Raw genomic sequence first — 18,544 nt, 5'->3', positions numbered from 1 at the left:
TTCAGAATTCTGCTTATACTTGTAGAAATACTACGCAAATGATGCTTAGTTTTACTCCTTGAATTATTATTAGGAACACTGAAGTGGGCCATTTTGTTATTCCTTTGAGCTCAGAAATTTTAAATGGTAGGAAATAATTTTTGAGTGGATTAGGAATTAATTAGTAATTGCATATTGTATATCCTTTTCATTCTCACACCAGCCTAATTAGATAGACAATCATAGGATTTAAACCCAGATCCTTTGTTTTCTGCTTTTCCAGGCTGCTTTTCTGAGTTTTAAACAGTAGACAAACCAGTGAAAGTTAAACATAGGCACATTCATAAATTGGAGAATGCCCAAATCAGTATAGAGGTAATATAACATAGTTGATAAACATGGATTACAGAACCAAACTGCCTAGACTCAACTAACTCACTAGCTGGAGCCAGTTCCAGTCACAAAACCTTTATATCTTGAATGTCTTGATATCTTTGATCTGTATAGTAATAGCTTTCTTTTAATAGAATTGTTATAAAGATTAAATTAGTTAATACACCATACACCAAAAATAGTACATGTAACTGAGAAATCAAGGTGATGTTATTGTATGAGATTGTAGACAGTATGTCATTGTGTGTGTGAAAATTTGAAACTTCTGTCACAGATACTTTTAGATGACATTCCATTTTAGTTTAGTATCCTAAAGACGACACTAACTTAGTGCACGTATTTTATGATTATTGTATATTAGAAAATATTTTTAATTAGAATGTTTTATGTAACTATATATGAAATATACTCAGTTTTAATCTTCATATTTTAATTTTATCTCAAATATTGCCACTTGGGTGTATGTTATTTAGGAGACAACTATATATGGCCAAGGAAAAAAGAAGTGTCTTTAAAATCAGATCCAGCACTGTTAAAATCAAAACGAAGGAAAAAACCTGATACAGTTTCTGAAAATCAAGAAGTTCAAGCTATTGGTGGCAAAGATGTTTCACTCTTTCTCTTCAGAGCTTTGGGGAAAATACTGTATTGTAAAAGTAAGGAAACCTTATACCTTTTATTACTATTTTGTTAACCATTAATCTTACAAGTGAAATTAAACACATTTTTAAAATGTCATATATTTGCTTCTTTTACAAGAGCGAGCTAGGATAGGTCAGATACTGTTTGGCAAGGCCTAAGACATAATAGGAAAATGTATTTTGATGGAATATTTGTGGATTATGAGTGGAATTAGATGCAGAAACTACTGTAGGCCTTAAATGTCTATAGATCATTAAACGTATAGTTTGATAAAAATAAGACATCAGTCTATCTGGACTTTTGGTGGCAAGTATAGCCCAAAGCCCTCTTAGCACTAGGCTCTGACCTCCAACGCTCTAAGAAAATTACCAAGTAGCTTTATGTATCTTTGGATCCTTTTACATTTCTTCCTTCACTATCTGCTTTCTCCCCAACTGGACATGTTCCATGGTCCTCATCTGTTTTTGACACCTCCTCTCCTGATCGCGTCCATTCCCCATTAGCCCATCTCAAAGCCCATCTCAAAACTGTCCCTCCTTTCAATAAAATCCCTAACTCCTGTTCTTCATGTAGAAAATGGGAATTTCTTTTTTTTTTTTTAATTTTTTTAAAGATTTATTTATACAAGAACCGGGGTACATGCCAGATCTGCGGAAGGGGGAGAGGATTCACCAGAGACAGAGTGGGGAACAGAACAGGCAGACTGACGAAATATACTGTTGAGGGGAGCAGCGGGCGAGACAGGAGAGGTCTGTGGCACCATGTGGGATCCTCACCTGCAGGCCGGGATCTAACCCGTGCTGCAGAGGCTGCGGACAGCTTCACAACGTGGCGCTCAACCACCTACGCCTCCAGGGGAGGCCCCAGGAATTTCTTTTTTTAATCTGATACACTTATTTTTATTTATTTATTTATTTATTTATTTATTCATTCATTTATTTATTTATTTATTTATGCAAGCACTGGGTATAGTCAGAAGCGCGGGAGGGTGAGAGAATTCACCAGAGCCAGAGCGGGGAACAGAATAGGCAGACTGATGAAATACACTGCTGAGTGGAGCAGTGGACGCGGCAGGAGAGGTCTGTCGCGCATGTGGGACCTTCCCCTGCGGCCGGGAATCGAACTGGCGCTGCAGAGGCTGCGGACAGCTTTGCAGCCCAGTGTTCAACCGCTGCGCCCCCAGGGGAGGCCCTACACTTATTTTTAAAGATTTATTTATGCATACAAGAACTGGGGTACAGGCCAGAAGTGCGGGAGGGGTGAGAGGATTCGCCAGAGACAGAGTGGGGAACAGAACAGGCAGACTGACTGAAATACACTGCTGAGGGAAGCAGCGAGTGAGTTAGGAGAGGTCTGCTGTGCCATATGGGTAGTTCCCTGGCTGGCTGGGGAAACCTTCATAGTGCTTCCCTTGCACCACCAGAGAGGCCCTATTTTCCTGTCTTTTACCTCTTTCTACTATGTTGTGTTTCTATATTTCTCCTACATTCTCTCCTTACTCCAGGTGTCCTTGTTTTACCCTAATGTCCCTCAGTTCCTTCTTTCCAGATAGTTGAAAATTGGGTTTTCTAAGTGGAAACCTGCATGCTGCCTAAGCAGAAAGAAATCGGCATCACTAAAATAGAAAATAAGACGCTTCACTGCCCTTAGATCTTCTTATTGTTGAACCTCAGTCATCATTCCCACTGGTTATTTCCTTTCCACCTTTTTTTTTTCCTCTTCAATATTTATTTGTGAACCTCCTATTAGGGAATGGGATTCCCATTCTCTCCTACAGAGAGCAGCCATCTTCCAGTGTAATAACTAAAACACTAGAGACCTGTGTACTGAGATGAGATGCGAAAGAAGACAGCTTCTGAGAGCTGGAAAGGTGAAATGTGGATTACTTTGAGAAATGGGATATTTTAAGTCTAGAAAAACCATAATCCTGGCATCAGAATTCTAAATTTAATTCTTGCTAATAATAGACAACTCGCATAAGTTCCAGTCTTTTATTTATAACAACTTTTATGGTATTTTTGTCATCCTGTACCCAAAGTGATGAAAAAGCTTCAATTGAGTGGTACTGTATAATTATAAAGATACTTATTTTTTGTAGGGGCATCTTCAACAGAGTTAGATGTACCTCGATTGCCTTCTCATCTATCAGAATATGAGCGGGATACTTTACTTGTTCAACCTGAGGTAAAATCATTAATAACAATACTATTTACAAGATACACATTACTTAAAATTGCCTGCATATACATGTGACTCCTGCATTTGTGTAAAAATTACGTATATATGCTTTTTTTAATAGGAAGTGGTAGAAATGTCACACATGCCTGGAGAGTTATTCAATTTATATCTTCACCAGAACTACATAGATTTCTTTGTGGAAATAGATGATCTTGTGAGAGCCAGTGAATTTCTGAGTTTTGCAGATATCCTCAGTGGTGACTGGAATGTAAGATCTTTTGACTTCAATGTTTTTGTTACCTCAGAGTTGAGAAACAACTGCTGGATATAACTCTAAATGTAACAGTTAGAAGCTGTATCACAAATTTTTTTGTTGTATCTTTTCTAATTTTCATCCTATTTCAATAGGATGAAATATTTATAACTCATAAATATTGTTACAAGATATCAAAGTGCTGTCTAATAGGACTTTCTGTGATGGAGTTTTGGTTTTTTTTTTTTGTATCTGGGTGTTCAGTTGCAGTCAATTTGATTTTTCTGGTGACAATATAGTAGCAGTTTTTTCTAAAGTAATTTTCTGATCATAATTTGATTTGATTGGTTTGTCTCAGTTGAATAATTTTGTGACTTATTTTTAGGACTGTGGTGGTGAAAAAATGAACATACAGTAATTAAACATGGCTAGTTTTTTTTTGCTGCCAGTGTACCAATAGTACTGTTTTACAAATTTTTTATTTTCTTTATTTCTTGTCTCCTTTATTAGACACGCTCTTTACTCAGGGAATATAGTACATCTATAGCTACAAGAGGTGTAATACATTCCAACAAAGTCCGAGGATTTGCTCATTCTCAAGGAGGAGGATCAAGCTTTCGTCCCTTGCACAAGCCCCAGTGGTTTTTAATAAATAAAAAGGTAAAAAAAAAAAAAAAAAAGATTGCATGCTTTCAGTAGGTGAATGTTATGTGAATTTTATCTCAATATAGCCATTTTAAGAAAAGAATAATATTTCATTCTTAGTAAAAAATGTAGTTGCTAATTCTCAGAGTTTTCTAGAATAATGATAAAACGGAAAGGACAGTCTTCGAATGCTTAGTCATTTTTAAGGGGATAAAGGCACTAAAAACTTGAAAGCACATATCTGTTTTATTTATTAGTTGACTATTATTGAAATCAAAATCTAATTATATTTTAGTTTTAATTGAAAATAAACTGACTTTGCCTCTAACAAGCTAAATAAGTTATTTCACATATTGCATACTTAGTTTTACACAGCTGTAAGTGTAGAGGATTGAATTAGAGTTCAAAAACAGATGACCCACAAAGTTAAATACAACACACAGGATTTTTTTTTTTAAATGAAGTGCCAGAAATAAAAATCAGATGTGTATTTCTGGCTTTGGAATTTCTAGAATCTCCTGGAAAAATGGAAAGTAAGTCAGCACTGGTGCATAGTTTTACATGACAGCAGTTTGTTCATGCCAAGTAGAATCTACCCCTTGAAGATGGGAGTGCTCCTACTTCCTTTTGTGTTGGTCTTTTGGGTGAAGGAAGCTGTTAGTTCCTTGAAGGCAGAAATTAGTCTTCTTTCTTCATCAGCCTAACATTGCACTTGTGCTAACTGAAAGTCATTCATTGAGAAAGTATCTCACATAATTTATGATTTGTATATGCCATAAACAGAATCCCTTTGAGGTTTTTCTTTTTTACTAACTGAATTTTATCATTGTTTTGAATTTGGAAGGCAGCTATGCTCACTACTATATTGCTGGTGCCTCTTGTTTTCAGTTTGGAAGATGGCGGGAGGGCAGGATACCATTTGTTTAATCAAAAAAAGAGTTCATATTGAGTCATCATTCCCTGGAAGGGGATCCCTCTGAGCTACAGCCTCATATTTCCTATTTTTTTGGTTTAAATCTTGCTTATTTTTGTTAAAATAACATTGCATTATCACATTACGTAAGTTTTAGCTATGCTCCTTGAAAATCAACGTGTGTATACCACTGTCACCACCAAAAGTCCAGTTCTAGCCTTCGTCATAAAATTGTTGCCTTTTACCCATTTACCAACCCTCCCTTCTTAAGTCTCTGTAAAAATTTTTACTGCTATTACATCAGTTGTAAAATAGTTGTGTTATGAAGGACTAAAGTCTTCAAAGTGTATTTGTAATTTATAAACCTATATCTTTTGTAATGCAATAAGCTTAGTTTGTTTTGGAATACATACCCATATTTTTAATTTTATTTTTCATAATCTTTTTTTGTTTTTTCTTCTGTACAGTATCGGGAAAATTGCCTGGCTGCAAAAGCACTTTTTTCTGACTTCTGCTTACCAGCTTTATGCCTCCAAACTCAATTGTTGCCATACCTTGCTTTGCTAACCATTCCAATGAGAAATCAAGGTAATAATGTGGACTTGTATTTTTCCCGAGAAATAGTGTTTTATAACATTATCTTTTTGTGGGTCAACTCATTGCTATATATTTGTGAGTCTAAGATATTTCCTGTGATTTTTTTTTTTATTTAGTATACAAGCTTTTTGATTTAAAAAGAAAGAAAGGAATACAAAGTAAAATTTGAAAGTATCTCCCCTGTAGGTAACAGGTAATTCCTTTTGACAAGATTGGTATAAATTCTTCCAGACATTTTTCTGTGCATGTACAAATAATAGATAGAAAGTTTAATTTGCTTATGTCACTATAAATAGCATTCCATAATTTATAAGGTTGTGCTACGGCAGCTCTGGAGGCTGGAAAGTTCAAAACCATCATATCAGAAGATCCAGTCTCTGATAACTATCTGCTTCCTAGTTTGCAGATGGCCAAATTCTAATTGTATCCTCATGTTTGGGAGACCTCTCTCCGGACTCTTTTTGATAAGGGCGATAATCCCATTCATGCAGGCTAACCCATATGTCCTAGTTTGCACCAAAGCTCCTCTTCCTGATGCCGTCAAATTGGAGGTTAGACTTCAAAGTATGGGTTTGGGATGACATAGACTTTCAGTTCTTAACAGCAGCAATGCTAAAATATACTCAAATCTCTTTTTTTTTAAAACTTATTTAACTTTAGTGATATTTGGTTGATTTCAATATTACAATTAACATTAATTGTATGTTTCTTTCCAGGTTTAAAAATAATAAATGTTAATTTGTAAGTTAGATGTAAAAAAATAATAGTGTATCTATGGCAGTGTACACCTGCGCAAGCTAACTAGTAAGCTACTAAAAAGGCCTACTGAGGTTTGCCTTTTTGTGATCTTTACCAATTTTTCCATCAGTTGTTTCTTTTTTTTTTTTTTTTTTAAGATATATTTATTGATGCATACAAGAACTGGGGTATAGGCCGGAGATGTGGGGGTGGGGGGTGGGTGAGAGGATTCACCAGAGACAGAGTGGGGAACAGAACAGGCATATTGACTGAAATACACTTGCTGAGGGGAACAGTGGGCTAGTCAGGAGAGGTCTGCTGTGCCATGTGGGTATCTCCTTGGCTGGGGATCAAACTTGTGCTGCAGTGGCTGTGGATAGCTTCATAGGTTGTGTCTTTTTTTTTTTTTTTAAAGATTTTTTTATTTATTTGTACAAGCACTGGGTGGTACAGTCAGAAGCGCGGGAGGGTGAGAGAATTCACGGAGCCAGAGCAGGGAGCAGAGGAGGCAGAAGGACTGAAGTACACTGCGAGGGGAGCAGCGGGCGGCAGGAGAGGTCTGCGCACCATGTGGGACCCTCCTCCGGTGGCCGGGGAGCAGCCAGGGATCGAACTGGCGCTGCAGAGGCTGCGGGCAGCTTCGCGACCCAGCGCTCAACCGCTGTGCCACTGGGGAGGCCCCATAGGTTGTGTCTTAATGGCTTGTGCCACCAGGGAGACCCTGTTTGTGTTTTTTAATGTGTCTTTTAAGAACCACATTTCAGGACCTCCCCAGTGGCGCAGTGGGTTGAGCGCAGCGCTGTGAAGCTGTCCGCAGCCTCTGCAGCGCAGGTTCGATTCCCGACTGGCCGTGGAAATTCCCACATGGCATGGAAGACCTCCTGTCGTGCCTGCTGCTCCCCTCAGCAGTGTATTTCAGTCCATCTGCCCGTTCTGCTCCCCGCTTTGTCTCTGGTGAATCCTCTCACTCTTCTGTACCTCTGGCCTGTACCCCAGCTCTTGTATAAAAATAAATAAATAAATCTTTAAATAAAAAAAGAACCACATTTCATTAACAGTCATAGCTCACATGTCTGTGTTGATCTTTAGGTTAGGGAAAAAATTGTGCGTTTGTGTAATATTTTAAAAAATACTTTAATCTATATGATTATCAAACTTTTCAGAAATTTTTAAAAAAATTTTTTTAAAGATTTATTTATTTTACAAGAACCGGGATACAGGCCAGATGTGCAGGAGGGTGAGAGGAACCACCAGAGACAGAGCGGGGAACAGAACAGACAGACTGATGAAATACACTGCTGAGGGGAGCAGCGGGCAAGACAGGAGTGGTCTGCCGGCCGGCTGGGATTTTCGCCGGCCGGCTGGGATTGAACCCGCACTGCAGAGGCTGCAGGCAGATTAACAGTGCGGCGCTCAACTGCCTGCGCCACCAGAGAGGCCCCTTTTCAGAAATTTTAAAGATAGGGTTTGTCTTATTAGGTATTAGAAGAGAGGATTATAGGATATTTCTCTTCAGATAATAAGAGTCATGGCTTTTAAAAGTATTATTACTTAGGACCTCCCTGGTGGTACAAGGGGTTAAGATGCAACCTGTGAAGCTGTTCGCAGCCACTGCAGCATGAGTTCGATCCCCGGGCAGGGAGCTATCCCCATGGCGCAGCAGACTTCTCCTGCCTCGCCTGCTTCTACTCTCCAGCAGTGTATTTTAGTCATTCTGTTTGTTCTGTTCTCCACTCTGTCTGGTGAATCCTCTCACCACCACCACCACCCCACACCTCTGGCCTATACCCAGTTCTTATATGCATAAATAAATAAATCTCTTTTTTTAAAAGATTTATTTATACATACAAGTACTGGGGTATAGGCCAGCAGTGTTGGGGGGAGGTGAGAGGATTCACCAGAGACAGAGTGGGAAACAGAACAGGCAGATTGACTGAATTACACTGCTGAGGGGAGCAGCAGGCGAGTCAGGAGAGGTCTGCTGCGCCATGTGTGTTTCCTCCCTGGCCGGGGATTAAACTTGTGCTGCAGTGGCTGCTGATAGCATCATAGTGCTGTGTCTTAACCCCTTGCGCCACCAGGGATGCCCCAATAAATCTTTTTTTTTTTTTTAAGTATTATTACTTAAATATTTAAAGTGGTCTACATTCATAGGCAGAAATGAGATAACTTTTCTGCAATGGATGTGATTAACCTGTGGATCAGAATCTAGAGATTTCCTTATAACTGCCCATTTTAAGATTAAATTAATTTTTAAATTTTATTTTGAAATAATTTAAAACTTAGAAAAAACTTACAGGAATGGTACAAAATAATTCTTAAATATTTTTTATCAGGATTCTTCAATCTTAAAATTTTTGGTTTTTTTTTAAAGATTTATTTATTTATGCATACATGAACTAGGGTACAGGTCAGAGGTGCAGGGGGTGAGAGGATCACCCGAGACAGAGTGGGGAACAGTATACTGAAATACACTGCTGAGGGCAGCAGTGGGTGAGACAGGAGAGGTCTGTTACACCATGTGGGTTATCTCCCTGGCCGGGAATCAAACTTAAGATGCAGTGGCTGCCAATAGCTTCATAGTGCTGAGACTTAACCCCGTGTGCCACCAGGAAGACCCAAGTTTTCTTATTTTGCCTTTTATTCTCCCCCATTTTCTCTAAATATACATTCACACACATGTATTTTTGTTCTTAACTGTTTTTGAGTGCATTGCAGATGTGATGCCCATTTTTCTTAAATCCTTCACTCTGTATTTACTGAAAACAAGGATATTCTTCTATATAACCATAACATGCATATCAATATTAGGAACTTAACATTGATACACTAGACTCCTTTCATATTTTGCCAGTTGTCCTAATATTGTCCTTTGTAAAATAACAACAAATACTTATTCCCTTTCTTGTCCAGAATCCAGTGCAAGGTAACAGTGCATTTATTTATTTATTTGTCATGTTCTTTAGTGTTCTTTAGTCTGGAACACTACCTGATCTTTCTTTGTCCATGAAATTTTTGAGGTATATAGGACAGTTAAAATGTAGACTGCCTCGGTTTGGGTTTGTCTGCTGATTCCTTATGATTTGATTCAGAGTATGTAAATTTGGCAAGAAAACCACAGAAGTGATGTTGTGTTCTCAGTGCATCGTATCAGGAGAATGTGATGTCTCTTGATATCATTATTAGCAACGCTAACTTTTATTACATACTAAAATGATATATCTCAGGTTTTCCAGTATGGAGTTAGTATTTTGTGGGGAGATGCTTTCAGACTATGTAAATATCCCATCTCATTAAAACTTCAAGCACTAGTTATAGTGTCTGTTGTTGTGTCTTGAATGGTGGAGAGAGCTCTCTCTAGAATCCCTTTTATAAGAGATGATTATTTGCTCAATCTGTGATGATTAGCTAATGGTAATTTTTTTTAATGGCATTACACCTTCAGATGTTTTGACTTTATTATTACCAATTTTTATCCCACTTCTTTCATTTTATTAACTGTGTCATTTCAGACATTATTTCCTTAAATTTTTTTCTGCTCCTCTCATTTTGTCCTCTTTTCTAGTTATCTATTAAATATTTGTTGACATGCTTACAAATATCCCATTTCTTGTTTTCTCTCTTTTCTTTAAATGCGTAATCTCTAGCAATCAATGTTTAAGTTCATTGATTTTCCTACCTATTCATTCAAATCCTACTATTAGCCTCTCGTGAATTTTGGTTATTTTACTTTTGAACTCTAGAATTTCCATTTGGTTCTTTTTGTAATTTCTCTATTAATATACTTTATTTGATGAGAAATTATAATTATAGCCACCTCTACTTCTTTAAGCATGGTTTCTTTTTTATTCTTTAAATGTATTTATAATGGCGTCTGTGAAGTCTTTGTTAAACTTAATACATGGGCCCTCTCACAGGAAGTTTCCGTGGCCTCCCTCTTTGCTGTATATGGGGCACACTTTATTTGCATAGTCTTGCAGTGTTTTGTTGAAAACTGGACATTTTAGGTAATATATTGTAGTAAACCCTGGATGTTTACTCCCTACTTGCTGGGGCTTGTTTTTAATCACTGGTTGCTGTTTATTTATTGACTTGGCTGAATTGTTTTAATGAAGCCTTTGTTATTTCTCAGAGAATTCAGCATGGACTATTGTGTGCACAGTCACCTTGGGATGACAGTGGTTTCAGCTGGACTCTTTTTGTTTCTATCCCTTATTTCTTTAACTGTCTGCTTCATTGGGTTTCACACCAACCTGTTGTGCTACACTGGTTACTGCAGTAGAACCTCCAAATTGTGGGTGGGGGCTGGGTGTACAGGGAATACCAAACTCTCAGCTGGCTGTGCGCACCAAGAGGGGAGTCCTGTTTTTGGTTGTAACCATAGAGTGAAGCGTCTTTCAGGCTTTCAAGCGTCTTTCAAGCGTCTTCTTGAGACGCTTGAGATCATGGCTCCAGTGTCATAGCCTCTTGCTTTGTATTTTCTTAAATATTTTTCTCATAAAATTTACTGTTTTAAATAATACATTTCACTACTGATAAACATATTCATCTCATTGTGCAACCAGTCCCCAGAACATTTTTATCTTGAACAATTGAACTATAAACATAAAGCACTAAATAAGCCCTCATACATGCCACATACTTTCTGTTTCCATGAATTTGACCACTTTTAGTACCTCATATAAGTAGAATCTTAAATATCTTTTTGTGGCTGACATGTTTCACTTACCCTGTCATCAAGGTTCACCCACATTATAGCATTTCCTTCACTTTGAAGACTGGATAAAATTACATGCTATAAATATACCACATTTTGTTTATCCATTTATCAGTGGACACTTAAATTGCTTCCACTTTTTTTTTAAAGGATTTATTTATGCATACAAGAACTGGGGTGTAAGCCAGAGGTGCAGGAGGTGAGAGGATTCACCAGAGTGGGGAGCAGAACAGGAAGATCTACTGAAATACACCACTGAGGGGAGCAGGGGGCAAGGCAAGAGAGGTCTGCTGCACCCTGTGGGCTGCTCACTGGCCAGCCAGGGATTGAACTAGTGCTGCAGTGGCTGGTGATATCTTAATAGCGCTGTCTTTAACCCCTGTACCACCAGGAAGGCACTGCTTCCACTTTTTGACTATTTTCAATAACAATTCTATAAACATGGGTATACAAATATCTCTTCAAGGCCATGCTTTCAATTCTTTTGATTGTACATCCAGAAATAGAATTTCTAGATCACATAATAAATGTTTTAAGTTTTTGAGGAATTGCTTTACCATCAGCTATACCATTTTTCTATTCTCACCAGCAATGCACAAGGTTTCCAGTTTCTCCACATCCTTGCCAAACCGTGTTTTCTGTTTTTCTGTTTTTTGGTTTGTGTGTGTGTGTGTGGGTGGGGTGGGGGGGGTGTTTTTTTGTTTTTTTGTTTTTGTAATAGCTTTTGGTATCTTGTGGCTTTAATTTGTATTTTCTTAATGATTAGTGATTTTGAACATCTTTTTATGTTTATTGGCTATTTGTATATGTTCTTTGGAGAAATGTCTATATAAAGCTTTTTCTAAATCTCTGTTTCAGCTCAGATTTCTTTTATACAAGATGTTGGGAGACTTCCTCTGAAGCGACACTTTGGAAGGTCAGATAATAATTTTATTTTCAAAGAACTGTTTCTGAATAGTCCACTGCATGTTGTCTGTTCAATATGCAATCACTAAATGATGTCTGTAAAATAAAATATACATATTATGCCCAATGATTAAGGGCCATATAATTGCATTGTAGGTCTATCTATGGTATGTACTATATATGATAGAATATTTTTACCAGCTCACAATAGAATATCAGGTTAAATAGGCTCATGAAATCACAACGGCAAAAGAATCTTTAAAATCTTTTAGTTCAATATATCTGCTTATCTATAAACTCCTTTTTAGTTTTCCTGCCAAGAGGTATTCTTAGCCTATGTTTGAAGCCTACAGTGACCAGGAGGAGCTACCTCAAAAGATAACATTGTCTTCATTATTCCCTTATCATAGAAAATTTAGACAACTGGAAAAAAAATAGAAATTTAAGTCTTTATCAGTACTGTTGATTTTACTATAAAATGACTCGGGCTAATATCAGTGGTTAACACAAAATCTTTATTTCATTTCCACTGAGCTTATTTGTAGGTCAAATTATACTCAGGCATTTTTTTCAAAAGATTTAAAAAGATGTTTCTTTTATTCCTATTTTCAGGAACAAAAGTGAATTATATAAATGGCACTTATTCTCCTGCCTGTTCTTTTCCTTCCTGGTGGGAAGGAATTTCCAATGGAAAACTTGCTTGTCTGGGATTTTTTTCCCTGTCACCCTCATAGATTCCTTAAAGCCTTTGTGGTATTAATGGTTTCTTCTGGCTTATGCTTAACTCTGTAGCGCCCATCTTTCCTGTTATAGAAAGTCAGTGATGGGTGGGTCTTAAAGCATCATCCCACTGGGAAGTGATCAGGGCTCATATCTTTTATAAACTTTGCTTTGTCCCTCATAACCCTCTGAATTCAAGCAAGACCAACTCTCTTCACAGGCTTCTTTACCCTCAAGATTATGGCATCAAAATCAAGGGAGGACAAGTATCTTTTGTAGCAAAAGACACTTCACTATCACTTACTATGACCATATTTTAACGTTATCGTTCATTCATATTGGTATTAAATGTACCATTTAAAAACTGTATGGTTTCCTATATAATTCAACCTAGAACTTATTTTTGTATATTTCTGCTTGTTTTGTTTCCGACTTTTATCACAGCCTTTCTAGTAACTAAATCATGGTGCACATCAAATACTGTTTATCCAGGATGAGTTTCTAGAAATGAAATTGCTGAATCAATGGATATACACCCTTTAGAGCCTTTAGTCTGTCTGTATTGCCAGATTGCTTCCAGGAATATTTTGCCAATTTTATCCTTCTAACAGTATATCATCATGTTCTTTTCTCCTAACTCTTGCCACCACTGAGTTTTCTTTTAAAAGGTATTTGCCAATTTTAAAGTTACAAATTGAAGAATTTATTTAGTGACTATCTGTATTTCTTCTGTAAGTTGTCAGGTCATGTTTTATTTATTTATTTTTTTGAAAAAGATTTATTTATTTATTATTTTATACAAGCACTGGGTACAGTCAGAAGCGCAGGAGGGTGAGAGAATTCACCAGAGCCAGAGCAGGGAACAGAACAGGAAGACTGACGAAATACATTGCTGAGGGCAGCAGCAGGCGCGTCAGGAGAGGTCTGTTGTGCCATGTGGGACCCTCTCTGGCGGCCAGGGATCGAACCGGCGCTGCGGAGGATGTGGGCAGCTTCGCAGCCCAGCGCTCAACCGCTGCGCCACCAGGGGAGGCCCCAGGTCATGTTTTATGCCCATTTTTATTTATTTATTTATTTATTTTTAAAGAGGCATGAATTTTTATTTATTTATTTGTTTGTTTGTTTATACATGCACTGGGTACAGTCAGAAGCGCGGGAGGGTGAGAGAATTCACCAGAGCCAGAGCAGGGAGCAGAGCAGGCAGAAGGACCGAAGTACACTGCTGAGGGGAGCAGCGGGCGGCAGGAGAGGTCTGCGCGCCATGTGGGACCCTCCTGCGGTGGCTGGGAGCAGCCGGGGATTGAACCGGCACAGAGGCCGCAGAGGCTTCGCAACCCAGCGCTCAACCGCTGCGCCACTGGGGAGGCCCTTATGCCCATTTTTAAATTTATTTTTTTGTAAGGACTCTTTACTAACGACACTAATCAGTTCATTTCTAAGTTGTAATGTAACTTATTCACTAATGTAATTTATTCACTAATGTAATTCATTGTCAATAAATGAAAGATTTTGACAAAACAGTACAGTAAGAGTAAATGACAGACTAGTACTGTCTTTTCATGACTTCCTAATTACCACACTCCCGATCTCCTACTTTGGTTATTATTAATGCCTGTATTATGAATTTTACAGGTTGAAAATGGAAGCCCTCACTGACAGGGAGCATGGAATTATAGACTCAGACAGTGGAGATGAAGCACAGCTTAATGGAGGTCAGCCTGCAAAGGAAGCTCTGAGTGAATGCACACAGGCCACTGAATCGGCCTCCTCTCTTCCTTCGAGTCAGAATAGTGGGAGTGAACTGCCTGCTAGTCAACCTCAGCCATTTGCAGCCCAGGGAGACATGGAAGAAGAAGACATGATCATAGAAGACTATGAGAGCGATGGGACATAGAGACCAGCCTGTCAGTCACATTACTGTTGACAGATTCATATTAGTTTTATTTGTTGGTACTTGAACAGAGATAATATATTTTTCAGATGACTTACAGTTCTTCACGTGTAGCATTTCAGCACAATGAACTGACTCTACTGTCTTCTTGAAGTTATTAGAAGACCAAGCCTTCAAATAATGTCTTCATTATTTTCCTCTAGTATTTATTTAGAATTGTGAGTTGTGTTGGCAGAGGTCAGTGTGCATGAAGTATCTTTGAACATTATGCCAAATATCAGAAGCTGTGAAGGAGTAATTCAGAATACAAAAACTTTATGGGGTTTGTAAATATGCATTATAAAACAGGTTAGAATACAATTCTGAGTGTAAATAAACCTTGTGCCTTATTCAGTTTCTCTGTGATCTCTAGCTTCTCCAATGCCATTTTAATATATTGTACAGTGGAATATTGTAGATACTTTTTGGAAAGTATTTACATAATTTATATCAAAATTAAAATGTTGAGTTTCTTTTTGTTTCTCCTCTCTTTCAACACTTCCTAACATGAATTGTTTGCCATGTGACATTGGGTCCAGCACTCCAGTCTTCCTCATTCAGAATTAAACTTTACAAGTAACAGAGAAGGCAACGTTTCAGTGGCAATTTTCCGGAGGAACTGTACCCTAACTACCATTCCAAAACTGCGTGGAGAGCCTGGTCAGCCACCATTGCTGGGAGGTGCTGGGAGGCAGTCACCGACCCTTCGGGGCCCCACGGGGAACCCAGGCTTGACAAAGCCGGGCGGGGCAGAGCTTGGCCGGGCCCCGCCCCGCAGCTCAATCCCAGTTTCAGTGCCGCGGGCGGCGTGCGCGCTCTCCCCGGCGGTCGCGCAGGTGAGTGGGGCCGGAGGGGTGGGGCCCGGCGCCCCGGGAGCAGGTGCGCGGGGCAGAAAAGGGGGCCGCTCGCCGCTCAGCCCGGGCCGGACCCAACGCGGGGCGTGCGGCCGAGACGCCGGCGGGAGCGGGAGCGGGGCGGGCGGAGGGCCTCGCCTCCTGCGGCCGACGGGGGCGCCGCGACGCCGCCGTGCTTCCGGGCGCGGGCCACCTGGGCGCCCCGGCCCGCGCCGCTGGCGACTTGGTTCCGGCCGCTCCGGGCCGGAATGCCGGAAAGTGAGCGCTTTTCGGTCAGAAACGCGAAGGCGGAGCACGCTCCGGGGTGGCGGGGCCCCGCAAGCGATGAGATGGGTGCCGGGGGCTGGGGGGAGACCACCAGTATCCCTCGGGGTGGTTGAATCCGATGGGGCTTTCCCAGCCCCCTGGAATCCGAGAGTCGTTCTAAGCCCGCTGGAGCGGGGGTGTGTTCGTGGAAAGGTGACTGAACTCCATTCCTGTGACCGCCGGGAGAACAGTTTCCCTCCCGCCGCGGTCGCTTTCCGAGACAGGTGTGGCCAGCAGAGTCAGGGGCGGGTGAGGGGGCTGGAGCAAAACTGAGACCCAGACTGCCCCAGCATGCTCTCAGTAGACTCTCAGGACGCCTTGACAGGTACAAAGGGGTCTCCGGATATTTAACCAACATTTACCGTCTAAAATCTCATGCATCGCTACTCCACAATTCTAAAAATGTATAATGTTCTTGCTTTTTATTTAAACTTTGATAAGAGGGTCTAATTCAAATAAGCCACTATTTACAAGTGAAGATGAGTTAAATCCATTACTGTGAAGCAGACTTTTGTCAATTAAGCAAAGGGGTATCCTGTAAATTATATCATAAATATTGAGGGGTAGTATCTAAGTATTGCTAAAGGTATTTGTTGTGCTTTTCCTTCTACTTAAGAAAATGTATTTCAAGAGCTATCTACTATGCACTTTTAGGATTTAAACTTTTTAGACAACAGCTGAAGAGATAAGCTACAAAAAGAACTGCTAATTGCTATCATTTTGAAAGCTCTTATGTTGGGACTATCACAGTTAATTCTCTAAAATTGTAACACCCAGTTAGAAGACCCTGGAATCTAGACCTCTTTTCCACCTCCACCCATTCCTGGGCAGCTGTATAGTCTGTGCTCATACCCACCCTTCTGTACGTAGACCCCCTGCTTCACATCTCCAGCCACATTTCTAATAGGGATCTCAAATTCTAGGGCTGCTTCTCCCCAGGGTTATACTGGAGGGGTGGAGAAATGTTGTAGATTGAATGATCTGATGCCTGGGATTGGCTTCTAAGTAATCTGTTTTTCCCACTTCTTATGTCTGAAAATTTCTCTGGTAAAATTTTTTAATCATCTAGAATGTGATATCTTCACTGTCTTCTACCCCCGTGGTTCCTCTCCCAATTTTTCCCCTTGTCTCCTAGAGTAGACTCAGCACAGCATCCAGAGTGAGTCCATACAAGCAAGTCAGATTGTGTCACTTTCACTTCTCTCTTCAGTCCTCCAATGACTTCTCATCTCAGTCCCAGGAAAAGCCAAAATCCATTCTAATGGTTTTCAAGACCATAGTGGTTCAAAAGACCTCGCTTCTACCATTCCCACTCCCACTCGCTGTTCTGCTGCCTCATTGTCCTTCCTCCCTTAGTCCCTTAATCTTATCTGAGGTGTCAGGCACTCCTGCCTTAAGGCTTTAGTACTAGGTGTTCCATCTGCCTGGATGTATCCCCCCACCCACACCCCATACCTGCCTTCCTCCTTCACCTCCTTCATTTTCTATACGTAGGTGTCAAATTGTCTAGGAAGACTTACCTGGTCTCTAAAATTGTAATACTCTCCCCTCGATGCACTCTTTTATCAACTCTTTTTAACTCTGCCTTAACATCCAATGTATTTCACTTCCCCTCTCTTTCACCTACACACACACACACACACACACATCCATGGAGGCAAGGATTGCAGTCAGCTTTGTTCATTTGTTTCCTGAGTGGACTAACAACAGTGTCCAAAGTGTCCTGGTGCATGGCAGTTGCTCTGTGAATATTTGTTGAATGACAGGTCTCCATTTTACAAAGTAAATAAAACAAAGTCTTTGAAATTTCTAAATTGTTCAACACCACAAAACTAGAATGGTTCATTTTATTTTTTTTAAGATTTATTTTTATGCATACAAGACCTGGGGTACAGGTCAGAGGTGTGGAGGTGAGAGGATTCACCAGAGACAGAGTGGGGAACAGAACAGGCAGATTGACTGAAATACACTGCTGAGGGGAGCAATGGGCAAGTCAGGAGAGGTCTGCTGCACCATGTGGGTTTCTCCTCGGCCAGGGATCGAACTCCTGCTGCAGTGGCTGCGGTTAGCTTCATAGGTTGCGCCACCAGGGAGGCTCCTAAAATGATTCATTTTAATTGTGAGACATTCATAGTGCCAAGTAAATGCCATGTGCCCAGTGAGTCTTCCATAAGTATAAGGAATTTGCAGGGGGATATTCAGTGTGCCTCAAATCTAGTAGTTACATTAACAAATGGTTTCTTTTTTTTTTTTTGTATATATGTGATTTCATCAAGGAAATCAATAGGTCTTGTAAAAGTGCTTTCTCTTGCTTTGTTTCGCAGGTGACTCAGGGTAACAGCAAATCTCCTTTAAGTAATTGCTGTGAAGAGAGTGATCTCTATGGTCATTGCTGCTGCTCTGTGTTGAACTTCCTGGAACTCTTAAATCTTGGGTGACTTTTTTTTCTCTGAAATTTAATTTTTAAAGCCTAGTATCAAGTGTTAATATTTTAGAGTAGAGAAAGCTACTCCCCCAAGCTGACTTGCCTGATTTAGGGAGGATAGGTGCTCTTCACTCCCTGTTTGTTTTTACATTTCAAAAGGTAAATAGAAAAAGAAGAAAGGAAAAAAGAGAGACACCTGCATCGTCACAGGCAGGCAGGGAGGAGAGCTGCCACTCCCTGTGTTTAACAGACTTTCTCCTGTGCCATTCCAAAGTAGATGAGTTCATGAAAAGGAAGAGTATTTGCTGACCCATCAAATGCTGGTTTGCTCAAACTCTTAAATATTTT

At 39.8% G+C, this 18,544-nt stretch overlaps 1 protein-coding gene across 1 annotated transcript in view; it reads left to right on the top strand.

Annotated features, from left to right (window-relative positions):
• The window catches only part of RAD17 (RAD17 checkpoint clamp loader component), a gene marked incomplete at both ends in the record, with an annotated part of 28,255 nt that extends 13,680 nt beyond the window's left edge, over positions 1 to 14,575 (top strand). Inside the window, 7 exons of the mRNA XM_084233220.1 lie at positions 846 to 1,028; positions 3,113 to 3,198; positions 3,314 to 3,460; positions 3,956 to 4,105; positions 5,471 to 5,591; positions 11,914 to 11,971; positions 14,314 to 14,575. Of these exons, the coding sequence (XP_084089346.1) occupies positions 846 to 1,028; positions 3,113 to 3,198; positions 3,314 to 3,460; positions 3,956 to 4,105; positions 5,471 to 5,591; positions 11,914 to 11,971; positions 14,314 to 14,575 (1,007 nt within the window). The remainder of the gene's footprint in view (positions 1 to 845; positions 1,029 to 3,112; positions 3,199 to 3,313; positions 3,461 to 3,955; positions 4,106 to 5,470; positions 5,592 to 11,913; positions 11,972 to 14,313) is intronic.
• Between the last annotated feature and the right edge of the window lie 3,969 nt (positions 14,576 to 18,544).

Source organism: Talpa europaea (genome assembly GCF_964194135.1).
Source record: "Talpa europaea genome assembly, chromosome: 5".
Classification (NCBI taxonomy): Eukaryota; Metazoa; Chordata; class Mammalia; order Eulipotyphla; family Talpidae; genus Talpa; species Talpa europaea.
Note: the sequence above shows the minus strand (reverse complement) of the source record. Positions and strands in the feature narration are given on the sequence as shown.